This window comes from Limulus polyphemus, unplaced genomic scaffold (assembly GCF_000517525.1).
Source record: "Limulus polyphemus unplaced genomic scaffold, Limulus_polyphemus-2.1.2 Scaffold7661, whole genome shotgun sequence".
Classification (NCBI taxonomy): domain Eukaryota; kingdom Metazoa; phylum Arthropoda; class Merostomata; order Xiphosura; family Limulidae; genus Limulus; species Limulus polyphemus.
In genome coordinates, this window is record NW_013673271.1 from 2,399 (window position 1) to 17,088 (window position 14,690).

General features: G+C 33.2%; 1 protein-coding gene across 1 annotated transcript; it reads right to left on the reverse strand.

Annotated features, from left to right (window-relative positions):
• Window positions 1-2,277: 2,277 nt before the first annotated feature.
• On the reverse strand, window positions 2,278-6,585 carry LOC111089863 (U11/U12 small nuclear ribonucleoprotein 48 kDa protein-like; the record flags this gene model as incomplete). The annotated part of the gene is made up of 2 exons (XM_022403070.1): window positions 6,433-6,585; window positions 2,278-2,394 (listed from the first exon to the last, which is right to left on the reverse strand). Coding segments are annotated over exons 1-2 (261 nt in total), but the record flags the coding sequence as incomplete, so codon positions are not given.
• Between the last annotated feature and the right edge of the window lie 8,105 nt (window positions 6,586-14,690).

Sequence of the window (14,690 nt, forward strand, 5' to 3'; positions counted from 1 at the left end):
TTTATATATATATATAAATACATTTGCTACTGGAACATTTATTAATTTACAAGGAAAAGTCAGAATAGTGAATAATTTGTTTGATAAAACACATTTCATGATCTAGACCATAATGGACAGCTTAACATGTTGAAGATTCTAAAACATTTTGTTGTTATATTCTGAACCGTCTAGGATTTTTTTTTCTTGGGCCCAGCACTGACTAGGGTTAGAACTGATGAAACTTTGTAGAATGGACAGCAACTGCCTGTTGTAGAGAACATTTCAAAAGTCCTCCACCTTTCGTCATCGGGTCAGTGTGTGTAAAGTGTTGTCGTTCTTTATAGTATTCTGGTGGATTGTGGAGACCGTGTTAGGAATGCCAAGAAACCAAACCGAACATCACTAAACAGGAATGCAGTGCACTGAATCGTTCAAAATGAGACAATATCAAGATTCTACCAGCAGACAAAGGAAACAGTATAGTCATCCTAGACGTCAAGGATTATAACACAAAGATCAAACAGTTACTAGACAAACATCAATATAAAAAGATCACCAATGACCCTACAGAAAAGACAGAGAGACTCATCAATATAACACTGAACAAACTTAAGAAACAAAAATTAATCAACAAGAAGCTAGCCAAAGACTTAAGAACCAACAAAAACTTCCCTTCAGTTCTACAGACTACCTAAGGTACACAAACCCAACATACCTTTAAAGCCTATCATCAGTGCTATAAACTCACCTTGCCATTAACTAGCTACCTTCCTAGTACCTATCTTATCTCCACTACAAGGAAACACCGAACATTACATTCAAAGCTCCACAGATTTCATAGAACTCAGAAAGCTATATATCAGATCCCAGAATATTCTGGTCGGTTTTGACATCACAGACCTATTTACCAATGTTCCAACCTCAGAAACCCTTCAGATCACCAGACAACGACTGCTGAATGACAAGATAGACGCCATCATGGAACTAACAACTATTTGCCTACAATCAACTTATTTCCAATATAATAAAGAATTCTACAAACAAATAGATGGTCTAGCCATGGAATCACCACTCTCTCCAATCATAGCAGACATTTTCATGGAAGACTTTGAAGAAAGAGCCCTCTCATCCACACATATAAATCAAAGTTTCTACAGACATTATGTTGACGATACCTTCGTTATTTGGCTCCACAGTCATGAAAACTTACCAGCCTTTTTTGAGACTGATACCATACCAGTCTCTAACACCAAGCTCTTAATGGGGAGGAAGGGTGGGAGAGTGTCACCAGAGGAAAGTATTATTGGAAATACATTTTCAATTTGGAAAAATGTTAACTTCCAAAACATACTTACCTCTGCTGACATTTATAGCTAGAATCCTACATTGAGAAGGAGGAGGGGCCGGTGAGGACATTATCCATACAAAAAGCATCTGCATAGATCCTGGGTGTATCAAGATAAGAATGGTACATGAGTGAGGGAACCGCACTGCATCCAAAACAGGTATGCTCTTCATCCTGAACTTAGTTCCTGTATCAAGGATTGAATTGTACAATTATCATCACTATAGGCCAGCCCTAACCTGATAGCTGAGGTTCCACTACTCGGGGTTAGAATTAAGGGGTCTTCGTCCCTATAACCCACGTTGATGGCTAGGGCAATGAGACTGCAACGTTATATATAGATATACTTTTGATTGGATCCCAACTTGTAGCCATATAGTGATGCGTTCTGAACCACCAAAATCATCAACTAAAATAATTTTATTAAATTATATCTGCATCTAAATGAGGCTTTAACACTTTTAATTAATTAATTCTTAAACAAAGGTCTTTTTCATGTAGCATTTACTTTTACATTTGTGTTAAAGTCTGTTTGTTTGACTAAGCTTCTCATGTTGTTATTTTCAGGCAAAGGCAGTACCAAGCTCTCACTTTTTCTACAAAGCCTCCACATCTGTAGTTCCTGTTCTTATAGGTAATATTCACATATGAACTTTGAATAAATTAAACAATATGATAACAGTATGATTATTAAACGTGTAAATTGTAAGACTTATGTATAGTTGTTTGATATTTATTTTTCTTCCAGTAAATATTTTAAGTGGTAAATAAAGGTTTGTCTGCTTCGGTGTTGCTTACTTTCTTGTTAAGTTATTTCTGTCTAAAAACTCTTATGAAAATCAAAAGCAATCAATACAGTAAAGCCTGTAAAGTTTTTATGTTTTGTTTCATGAACTTTTAATGTAGAATTTTTCCCATGGTTTTAAAAATGTACTAATGTGTCCACCTACCATTTCTTCTCTTGTATATCCTGCTTTAAACCACTTGCAGAACTCTGTATGCCTACTAAGAGATGATGCAGGTAAACGATGTCCACTATCCAGTGGACAGGCCACAATCTTCTCTTTCTGGACGATTAAACAAAAGAACATTTATCTTTGTACTGGTATCAGATAAAATTAATTTGTGTGCTAATTCTGCATCAGACAAATGTTTAAAGAAGAATATCACAAATAACTACTAAGTAAGTTTGAAGAATAATATAAACATACTTTGTATTATAGCAGATTCTCAAACATTCAGCTTATACTGAATAAACCTGTATTATGGTACATATATACTGTGGTAATATGGTACATATATTCTGTGGTATTCAGTATAAGCTCCACAAACCTTTACTGTGGTATTCAGTATAAGCTCCACAAATCTGTATTACAGTACATATATACTGTGGTATTCAGTATAAGCTCCACAAATCTGTATTACAGTACATATATACTGTGGTATTCAGTATAAGCTCCACAAACCTGTATTATGATAAATGTATACTGTGGTATTCAGTATAAGTTCCACAAACCTGTATTATGGTACATATATACTGTGGTATTCAGCTGTGGTATTCAGTACAAGCTCCACAAACCTGTCTACCTTAAATTCCTTACTGTAGTCATTATTATAATAATAATAGCTGGATTATTTTGTTTTCTTTATATACGGAATATATAAAAGTTACAGCTGTAATTATAATTTGGTACTTAACAGTTTTGAAAATAAATTTAATAACTTTAGGGTTAAGATAAGGTTGTGATAAAATATATTTAATTCTCAAGTGTCAATAGACTACTTGTATTTAGTGTTGATTATTTACTCTAAAGTTACAGTGGTTAAAAGTAGCATAAGTGTTAAGCACTCAGTCTGCAAGGTGCAAGGAGTTTTATTTGTAAACTCTGGACTGGCCTGCACTTTTAAAAAAAACTATTAGTGAATTTTCAACTTTTTCGTAGTTTGCAGGTTGGAAGAGGCTATCCTAAACTGAGTAAAGGCAATAACAATAAATATAAACAGTGGAAAATCACAGCAGGATTTCAAGATGAACTTAAGTTTTTACATGCAAAGGATACAGTAGCTAATAATTATTTTCAGTAGGTTAGAAACTACCAATAAGAATAGAAGTAATGAAATTAAGTGTAATGAGTAAATTATTTCAAGTAACAGATTTGAACCTTTAGCTTGTGCAGGTGATGAACTATTGGAGAGAAGGACAGAAATAAATGGTAAGTACAAGGGACTGATACATGTTTTACAAAAAATGGCTACAATAACTTGATTCTGTCAGGGATGCTACCGAGACTTAACTGTGGGAATGAAATTATATGTAGGTCACTAGAACTGAATGACAGGCTTAAAATAATAAGAAAGGACTAGCATATTGGCTGGATGGACTTGTGGGATAAATACAATAGAAAATGGGAGCTTTTTGGAACTGATATTTAACATTTAAACCGGGTAGCAGCTAGCTGGTTTGTTATGGCTATTATCTCAACTGTGAAGACTAGACAGCAGTTAGGGTCAAAACAAAGAAAAAACAAGATACAGAAAATGTAAGTATAGTGTAGACAAAACTACAGATGTAGCTTTAAGGGTAGGCTAAACTATTATTATTATGATGATGATAATGCCAGAAGTATATGAAATAAAAAAGAAAACATTAATGCACTATTTGGAACATAGGATTTTGATGTAATGAAAAAATAGTGGAAAGTTAGTGAAATGTAGACAATTTTGATGACAGGTACTTCTTTGAAATACCAGGTTATAGGATGTTCAATATGGATAGTACTACTACTAAACAAAGGGAGTGGCATTCTCTGTTAAATGTGAGTTACAGCCTGTTCAAGTTAAGGATATCAAAGATAACAGCAAGGAGGTTGAATCTAATTGGATTGTTGTTAGTGGATATAATGGGAGAAGGCTTTTAGTTCGAATTTGTTATAGACAACCAGGTGAAACTGATGAAATTAATGAAAAACTCTAGAATGGAATAAAAAATTCAACTGTTATTAAAGTCATAATTATTTTAATTTCAAGAATATATATTAGAAAATGTTAAAGTCAAACCATGAGGAAGGTAGAAACCGGTCAGAATGGTTTTATTCATTAAATGGTCAGGAAACCTACTAGAAACAATGCTAACTACTTATTGCTAACTACTAATATAGAAATGGCTGATAGGATGGAGATTGAGGAACTTTTTGGTCCAAATGATCTTAGCTCAATTAGATTTGATGTTTTGTTGCATATGAAGATAAGGAATAATGAGATTTGGGTTACAAATTTCAAATTATGGAGGGATGTGACAAAAATTATCTGTTGTGAATTTGGCAACTGAATTAAATGGAGGTACTGATGAAATGTGGAAAAATTTAAAAATAAATGTTTAAAGTTTTAATTTTCCTAATCTGAAAATGTATTTCCAAACATACTTACCTCCACTGACACTTACAGCTATTTCTTTGCCATCTAAACATCATATTTGCTTGCTCCAGATGAAGATCGAGTAATAGCTGTGAGTGTCAGCGGAGATATGTATGTTTTGGAATATTCATGATAGACATGTTACTAATAAAAAAAAGATTGCTACAAGTAAAAAACCAGGTTCACTCACAAAGGATTTTAGGGATGAAATTAAAGATGAACATCATAACTTTAAGTTATTAACAGGAGCCTCAGATAATTATATAAAATCAAGAGAATTGGACAAAAAGGAAATTATGAAATCAAAAATGGTATATGAAAAAAAAGGTTGGCTGAAAATTCCAAAATTAATAGCAAGGTATTTTTTTAAATACATCATAGGTACACTGAAGATAGTCTGTATCTTCAACTACACACCAATGTGAGTGAAAATCTGCTGTGCAACAACTTATGAAAAAAAACTGAAATTATTAGAAAGCCAGATTCAGTAAATTACAATAGCCCCAGTACAATAGCACAATTTCTCTACAAGATCAGGGATTTACAATTTTGTACAAAACATTAACTAACATGACTTTTAATTTAACACAAAAACTTGCAGATACTCTTTAACATAACTCAGTATCCAGTATTACTTTCAGTAATCTCAGTTCAGTTTTCCCTTTCCCATCTCTTTATCTCACTTGTAGAATAGTGTAATTAACTGCTCTAAACTAATACATCTTCCCCGTTACATGTTATACAGACCAAGATGTCATTTAATGTCCACAATTTCCCATCTAATGTCTCCATCATGGTGATAATCATCGAAAACAAGAAATCAGGCACAAATCAGTTTAGTTTGATCATATTCAACAAACAATTCTCTCATAATATAGTGTTCCTTCCCCATCAAACCTTCACCCTTAGCCTCTTAGTTCTTCCAAGAACATAGTTTACTCGGACTGTGTTACCCTCTACCAAGACCTGAAATCTCTTCTTCAGGTTGACCCTCACAATAGACACCACTTCCTAATACTTTGTTGCCCTACTCTCAGCAACATAAAAGTAAAAGTCACAATAACTGGACCACATAAACTACAATGAAACAACACAATCAGCTTCAAATTTTTCTCGACTGATTCCACACCTTATCACTTACCAACCAAGCTTTTCATAGCCCTATCTAATTTACATATGCTTATTGCAACACAGCATTATTACAGTGATACTCATATTAAGACCAACCACTAATATGGAACATCGTTATCACATATGTTGAAGTATTTTTGTTATAAGATCTGCTACATATGATTTGTTGAAAATCTTTCGGTTTTGAATTTTTTTTATATTCCTAAGATGAAACACTTGTTTCAACCTTTTTTTTATAAAATCACTATCAATAGTATCATGAATATCTTCACTACAGACAGAAAATTTACCTTTTCAAAAATTGAAAAATTAAGACTTTGCACTTTTGCGGCAGGAACCAAGCTCTTTGTTCTAAAACCGTACCAGCCAAATTCAATAAATTAATAGTAACTGCATCATACGTTATACAGTTAAAATCATTTTGTTATGTTTTAATTCTATTTTAATATAACTTCTAAAGCAATATTTAACAATATTAACAATAGTAATACACATAATTTAGGCCTAGTATAACTTTGTTTTCCTTTATCTGTTTAGTAAACTTTATTATATCAACAGACCTGCACTACTTCAAGAGATTCTGAGGTCCATCCAAGTACAGAAAGTATTGATTTAAATTCATTTCTGGAATCTTCAATGAATTTGTTCAATTTCTTTAGTTGCAATTCTCTCTCAACTTTTTTTCTCTCATTGAGTCCTGCCATATTTACAAAACCGCCCTCTATTTTTCACGTTTTCATTTTAAATTTGTTTACGGTAAAACGTGATTCTAGTATAATTTCATGAACGAAAAAAAAAAACCAAAACAGTTTATTGTCATACACAACAAAATGGTGTGCGTTAGGTGATTCGGTTAAACGTATTTCTTTTTTATGTTTGTTTTCTGACATATCTTGATACTACATCAAGTAGTTTCAAAGGAAATGTGCCTTTATTAACAAAATCAATGTTAGCAGTTATCTTAAAGTAAAATAGACGTATATGTACTTCGTAAAATAGATGGCTGCTTTGTAAGTTTTTTATCTTATTTTTTGTCCAAGATAAATAAGGTATGACCATCCTATGTTCATCTTTATAGTGGGTTTTGTTTTTGCGACGGAAAGTGCATCAATGATGTTTTTACTATTTCTTGGAGATATTTATTCTCAATAAAAAATCTCTCAAAGTTGTTGAAGTCGAGTTGCTACGTGCTCGTTGCTATATATTCCTCTTCCCATGCATGCTGATATTTTAAAGACGCTGTTTTTTACCGTTAGAGGGTGACATGACTTGAAATATAAGGATTTCTCAAATGAGTTGCTTTCCTATATACAGTAGTTTTCAATTTGTGTTCAGCGGATTTCTTCATTACCATCCAGAAAAGGTAATGTGTTATTTGTCTCTACATCTAATAAAAAATTCAGTAGTTGCGTGTTAATTATTTAAACGTAAGATAATCTGATCAAAACTTTTTGTATTGCTACTATTAGATAAAAATGTTATCAATGTAAGGAAACAAACACTGAGGATGGCATAATAAAGATGCAATGGCAGCAACTTCCAAATTTTGTAAATACCTTTCAGCAACTTGGGAAAAGGTTTCAAAGCATTCATTCTTTGCCCATCTCAGGCATGATAAACTTATCATAGTTTCAGATGCAGTGGTATTGTTAGCTGGTTTACCTTTCGAATTAGAAACGCTTCCTTTTTCCTTAACGTTCATTCATCTGCCACAGAGCCTCTTATTTTGAAGTGTTCGGTTTCTCGCTACAGTCTTTGCTTAGATGGTTGTAAATTCCAGTAGTTGTTGGAAGGGCTGTTTTGCGCATGCTTCTTGACTATGCTAGCTAAGTTTGGGATGTTGACAAAGAGAACAGAGTTGTAATTCACAATATATTGTTACTTATCTGCTCGTTTGTTAATTTCCGGGGAACTTCAGCGATACAATTCCTTTCTTAATTTATTCTTTGTTGATACAACTTTTTGTAATACACAGAATTTCCACAGTCATTTTAAACTTAACAACCTTTATAACACACGCTATAAATCACGGTGATTCACACACCTTACTTACGGTGCCTACTGTTCGCTTGACTCAATTATCTATCTCTTCAATCTATCTATCACTGGCTTTATTTGCAGGGCTTATATTCTAAAAAAAAAAAAGGGCGCCTGGCAAACACTCGAACATTCGCGGGGTTCCTCGATAATTCATAATCCTTCGAGAAACTCCAGCGTCGCGTGACTTCCGCTGACGTAACAATATCATATGTAACGAACTAAAACAAACAGCCGCTATAATCAGGGTTGAAACATACACCCACACACAAAACAAAAGAATCTACTGAACTTTGACAACCAAAACTTTTTAACAGTTGCAATAAATAATTTAGCACTTACCAACAATACAGTTATATAAGTGCCTGTCTAGGACTTGATATTAACGTTAATGAATTATACAACATAAATATCAATGTTGATAATTATTTCAATAAATATAAAAACCAGGAAAAAGAACCAGAAAAAGAAAAATCCTGATTACAAAATACCAATATCCTGTATTTAAACAACTACAAGATCAATAATAACATCAAGTAATAATCAGCTAAATACTTTTTAACTCTATCTCGAAAACTAACATCCCCGTCCCACCAAACATGCTCGCCCTTTCAGTCGTGGGGGCGTTATAACGTAACAGTCAATCCCACCATTCGTTGGTAAAAGAGTAGCCCAAGAGTTGGCGGTGGGTGGTGATGACTAGCTGCTATCCCTCTAGTCTTACACTGCTAAATTAGGGACGGCTAGCGCAGATAGCCCTTGTGTAGCTTTGCACGAAATTCAAAAAACAAACGAGAACTAACTCGTTGAAGCTCGTGATAGGGCTTTTATTTAGTCGTTAGACCATGAGATTACATCTCATGTGACTAGCTATTACCATAAATTTATACAATCTTCCACAACATTAATAATATATTTTGATAACAAGGAATCCAATTGAAGTATATATATATATATATATATATATATATAGTAGAGATGACTAATATGGACATTAAAAACTTATTTAAAACACAAAACAAGTAACAATGTTTCGACCACCTTAATCTCTTAACCTGACTTTGTTACTTGTTTTTTGATTTAAAAAATAAAAGTTTTTAATACCCATATGAGCCTTCTCTACTATATTTTAATAATATCTGTACGTCACTACTTGGGGAAGCTGGAGTCAAGTTCATAATACATGTATACTACTTAACATCGATTTGATCAGTCAATAGGCGAGTTAGCGTTTAAATGTAACTCAAAATGCATACTAAACTAAATGGTAGAAAGATTAAATGAATTAACTGTCAACAAAACCATAACAAAATAAAAATAGAATTCGCTATTTCACAAATAAACAAAACTACCTTGATAAAATCTATACCATCTTGAATGGTTCCAGTAAGATTAAAGTGTTGGATAAAGATCCCACCATACAAAGAGAAAATAAAGACTCCTATTAAAACTAAAGAAAGAAAATGTTATTTCTAATCACGTATATAACCAGATTAGACCTTTGGGACCACACATTGGTATTCTATACGGTCTGCATAAACTACATAAAGCAGGATCTATTGAATGTAACATAGGAACACATAGACAATTTTTATTTAAAATATATGTATAATTATCTTTATATTTTCATTTGGTGATTCAGCCGTTATCTGTGTCACAGATAGGATTGACTTATAGAGTAATGCTTTGTTTGTTTGAAGTTAAGCACAAAGCTACACAATGGGCTATCTGTGCTCTAACACCACGGGTATCGAACCCCGGTTTCTAGCGTTGTAAGTCAGCAGACATACCCCTGTTTGGGTAATTTCTGTTTAATTCGCTAAGTACGTTATTACTTCCATTTACCAAGAAAGACTTTACTGTCAAATATTCTTTTGGTTTCGTCAAATTAATGAAACTTGATCAATCTGTACCATAAACCAACATTTTCTGGTCTGTACTGTCATTTCAGCACATTCATACCTGATTGTTACAAAATTTATTTAATAAACATTCTAATTCATAGAGCGTATAAACTTACCAGTTCTAATAGTAATTTTTACGATGAAATAATCAATATTAAAAAATAAATGATTAAAAATGCCTTCCCTTTAGCATTCACCAAACAAATTATTTTTTGGATATATATATATATATTAATAGTTTCCAACTCCAAGATTCCAGGCTTCAATGTTTCCAAATGTTCTACCACCTTGGTGTTTCCCTTCACTGGCTCTTGTGACATCAAACTAAAAAGAAAAATCAAGAATATTCTGCAATCAATTTATCCCCAAGCCAGACTAAGAGTGATATTCAAACTGAATATGCAGTTTTTCCTCTTCAAAGACAAAATACCTCCTTCGAAAAGATGGCTGATTGGTGGTGTAGCAACACGTGTCCATGCTGTAGGCATGGCTACATTGGGTCAACGACACGAACCGTAACTACCAGAGTGAAGAAGCATGCCCAAAACAGCCCTTCCAACAACTCTGGAATTTACTACCATCTAAGCAAAGACTGTAGCGAGAAGCCGAACAAAGAACACTTCAAAAAATAATATACTCGGGAAAGAGTGAAAACTTTGTCGAACAAATAAATGTCAATAACTATCTCAATTACAACTAGGGGAGAACCCGTCGTAGTATTATCCTTCCTTTTGATGTATAAGAGTTCCAAAGAAAACAGATTCTAAGTATATTTACAGAAGTTTCATAATATTTCGAATTGAGATATGTTCTATCAGGGAGAGATATTTAGTTGTTTTTTTTTTTTTACAATACTAATAGACGGGAACTCTCGTGAACTGGAATACCACAAAGCTCCAGTTTAATTATCTATAATAATCCCAACAAGGTGGTCTGAGTTTCTTAAGGCGTATTTTGGTTTCAAAAATTGTACAGAGTTATAAGTGGATGAGCCAATATAGTTCGCCATGTATGTGAATTTTGGAGGTAAGAAGTCAACTGGTGAGATTCATTTCTCCTGTATTTCTTAGTTTTGAAATACTGTAGATTTACTTAGTTCTTCTTCGGTTTATTTCTGTAGTATTTGATATTAGGGGTACGAGTAATGCATCTCGGAATAACTTGTGTTTTGTAGATTTTTTTGCTCATAGTGACAGTACGGTCACCTTTATCTGCTGTAATATTACTTTTATTCTTTTTTTAAGGTTATTAAGGGCTATACGTTCTTTGGGATTTGTTTGTTTTGAATTTCGCTCAAAGCTACATGAGGGCTATCTGCGCTAGCCGTCCCTAATTTAGCAGTGTAAGACTAGAGGGAAGGCAGCTAGCCATCACCACCCACTGCCAACTCTTTTACCAACGAATAGTGGGATTCACCGTCACATTATAACGCCCCCACGGCTGAAAGGGCGAGCATGTTCGAACCCGCGACCCTCAGATTGCGAGTCGAGCGCCCTAACCACCTGGCCCGTTCTTTGGGAGTTTTGTATTGTGTTTAATTTTATTTCGAGACATTTGTTTAATAATTGATTTTCAAACAATTCTTCTAGTTCACAATATTTATTTTGGTGTGACTGTATGAGAAAGATATTCTGTTGCGTGTAAGTACAAACTTGAATCCTAATGTTAAAACAAGTCAAAACCTCATCACCGAGATTGACAACTGATGGTTTTATTTTCAAGCGAAGTAATACGAAGTTTTCTCACGATTTTCATTCAATAGAATATTTAATTTCCCAATTTCTCTCTCTTTTAGAATGTTAAATTCACGTTCCGTTCTTAGATGTATAATTCTGTCAATATTAATAAATTCGTCAACAGAAACCAAAGATTTGATTTATTCACCTATTTCCTGTGTTACTAGGTAGCTTGTATTTTACAAATTGAACGTCCGACACCTGACGAAACCTTGTGTAGTACAAAAATACTAAAACATGTATAATTATTAAAACTCACACTACGAGCTTAAACATCAAATTTTTGCTTCTGTTGATATTTGTATGATGATTCTTGAATCTCTAATATATTCTGTTATGCGGGAACGAAACAGTACTATGTAGAAACTTTTCTTTTTTTAATCATATTTTCTGTATAATGTCTACAAGCAATATATCTTTACATAAGTTTTTCATTAATTAATGTTATATGACTGTTAACGTTAATATTATTGTCACACCATCCGCATACGTTTGTTTACTTATTGAATTTTGAGCAAGCCTACTCCAGGGCTATCGGAGTTAACCGTCCCTAATTTAGAAATGATAGACTAGAGGGGGGCAGTTATTCAAAACCACCCACTGCCAACTTTTAGGCTATTTTTACTGACGAAAAACGGCTTTAACCGTCACGTTATAAAGCCCCTACGGCTAAAAACCGAGCATGTTCGATGACGGGATTCGAACCCGCCGCATCCTGTAATCGAAAGTTTTGATTTGTTCCAGTTCGTTGTTTTATACTAATAAGGTTAAAACATTCAACGCTTGTGTAAACACTCTTAGAAAAGAGTTGAACAATGTCAGTGTTTTAACACTTACATTTATTTTGACCTATTTTAATCCAATAGCTCTGAAGAAAGGTAAACGAGAGCCTACAGTAAACTGGATAGGGTCCTCAAATACTTGCCTCCATTATAAAGAAATTGTTTTCCAGCTCTTGACTCACTGGATATTTTTTATTTCTTGGTGTAAAATTACTCCTACAATTAACAGCATATACAAGGAAAATAAATGTGTAAGAGTATACAACGTACAACATCTGTAGTTATTAAAAACTACTATTTACTTACAGCAGAATGGGGAAAACATCAACACAAGAAAACACATATTTTAATAAGAGATCTACAGCTTCAGTTCGGACCAGAAAATTATCAATTTTACTTGAATTACACGTAATTATTATCTAGGTAGAAGTAGGAAAAAATATAACTAGGTACTATCAAATTAACGAAGTGTGGATTTTAAGAATGGCCATATTTCAAAAGAGATTTATTCAAAATGCTTGCAAAACAACCACACAACGGTATTAATACATATACATTAAATATGTGATATATATATATATTTGTAGAGCAAAAGCAATAAATTGAATCTTTCTGTTCACAATCTTTAGAGAAAATTACATTCATACACATTATATATATATTAACTAAGCAGATTCATAAATCAAGACTTTAGTCTTAAACCACTCAAAGCAAGTTGGTTTCAAGAAAAAAGCTGATTTCTTGTACTATTCCTTTTAATGAGTTTTTGACAACTTAGTATGTAATTTTTCAATCACATCTATGCTTCTCTTTTCAGTCATAACTTCCTTAAAAACAGAACTGAGCTAAGTGTTATTTGTTTCATGACATCACAATTGACTAAATAACTTTTAACAAGTGTTAGTCTTTTTTTATATTAATGTTGACCACCATATTCCAAGATTGCTTCGAAACTCTAATTCAACTTTCAGTTAAAAACTTAATATTAAATTTACCTTTATGCCAAGATTGTCATTTTAAATTGGCTTCTATGAATTAATTGTTTTTCATTCTAGAACAAGAATCCAACTCCAGTACACTCCAAAAACTGGATGGAAGTCATGTTAGAAACTCGTTAAGCCAATATCAAGTGTACAGCTATGCTATTAGAACATGCAAAACAGTGGTTATTAATTAAACTACTATATAAAGTGTACTATGATAAGTGAATGAGGTGTACTGAAACAAGTATATATGGGGATTGATAAAGTTAATATTGAAAATATCATTCTGAGTTAATTAACATTATATAATCCAATACAGGTTTCTTTGCAATGTTCCCATTACAGACTGAGTTAGGAAACAGTAACTATAAAACCAAGGTTAAAGATTAATTAATCACACACAAGCACATTCCACAGTAATAGCATAGCCATAATTCTCATGCGTAGCTAGTCAGGATCTTTATTTTAGGGATGCACTTTCTGTTGAGAAAAAAAGGTATCAAATTTCTGGGAAGATCATGAATGTATATTCATTTGTCAAAAGAATTAATGACAGCTCGTTAACTTTTAACAAATATTGAGCTTACTAAAGAGGCCAATGGAGACTTGAAAAAGAGAAGGTGAGGATAGTGACATTTACTAACGAGGCCAATGGAGACTTGAAAAAGAGAAAGAGGATAGTGACATTTACTAACGAGGCCAATGGAGACTTGAAAAAGAGAAGGTGAGGATAGTGACATTTACTAACGAGGCCAATGGAGACTTGAAAAAGAGAAGGTGAGGATAGTGACATTAATGAGCAGTAGTAGGAAGGTTAATGTTGAACCAAGCATGTGAGTGGTCTCCATTTGATGCAACCCTCATGAACAAAACGTTTATTATGTAGTGTGTGTAATTACAAGTTTTTGCAGGGTTAGTGGCATCACGAAGTTTCAAATAAATGCTAGAGCAAAATCACAGTCACTCAATCAGGGTCGGGAAGTGTCACCATAGCAGTCAGACACGGACTCTACAGGTGTGAATTTAGCCTAAGCTCCCACGTAAGTGATAGTTTACATAAGTTATGTAATCTTTACCTTGGAGATAGTAGTAAACTCAAAATGCCTGATTAGAAGTGTAACTAATGAAGCAGAAGAGTATCTGTGACTTATAAAAAAGCTAGATATTTTATTAGTATATCAAGTCTTTGCCTCAATTCCTTATTTTTCACATGAATTTTCTCAAGTTGGTGATCTGTATGAAAACACCACTGACTGCAATCCTGGTATTTTTAAGTAACTACTATTTGTAGCAAGTATCTGTCTCACCATTAATATAACATGCAGAAGAAAATGGTTACAAATTAAATTACTATACAAAGGTATAATATATTAAGT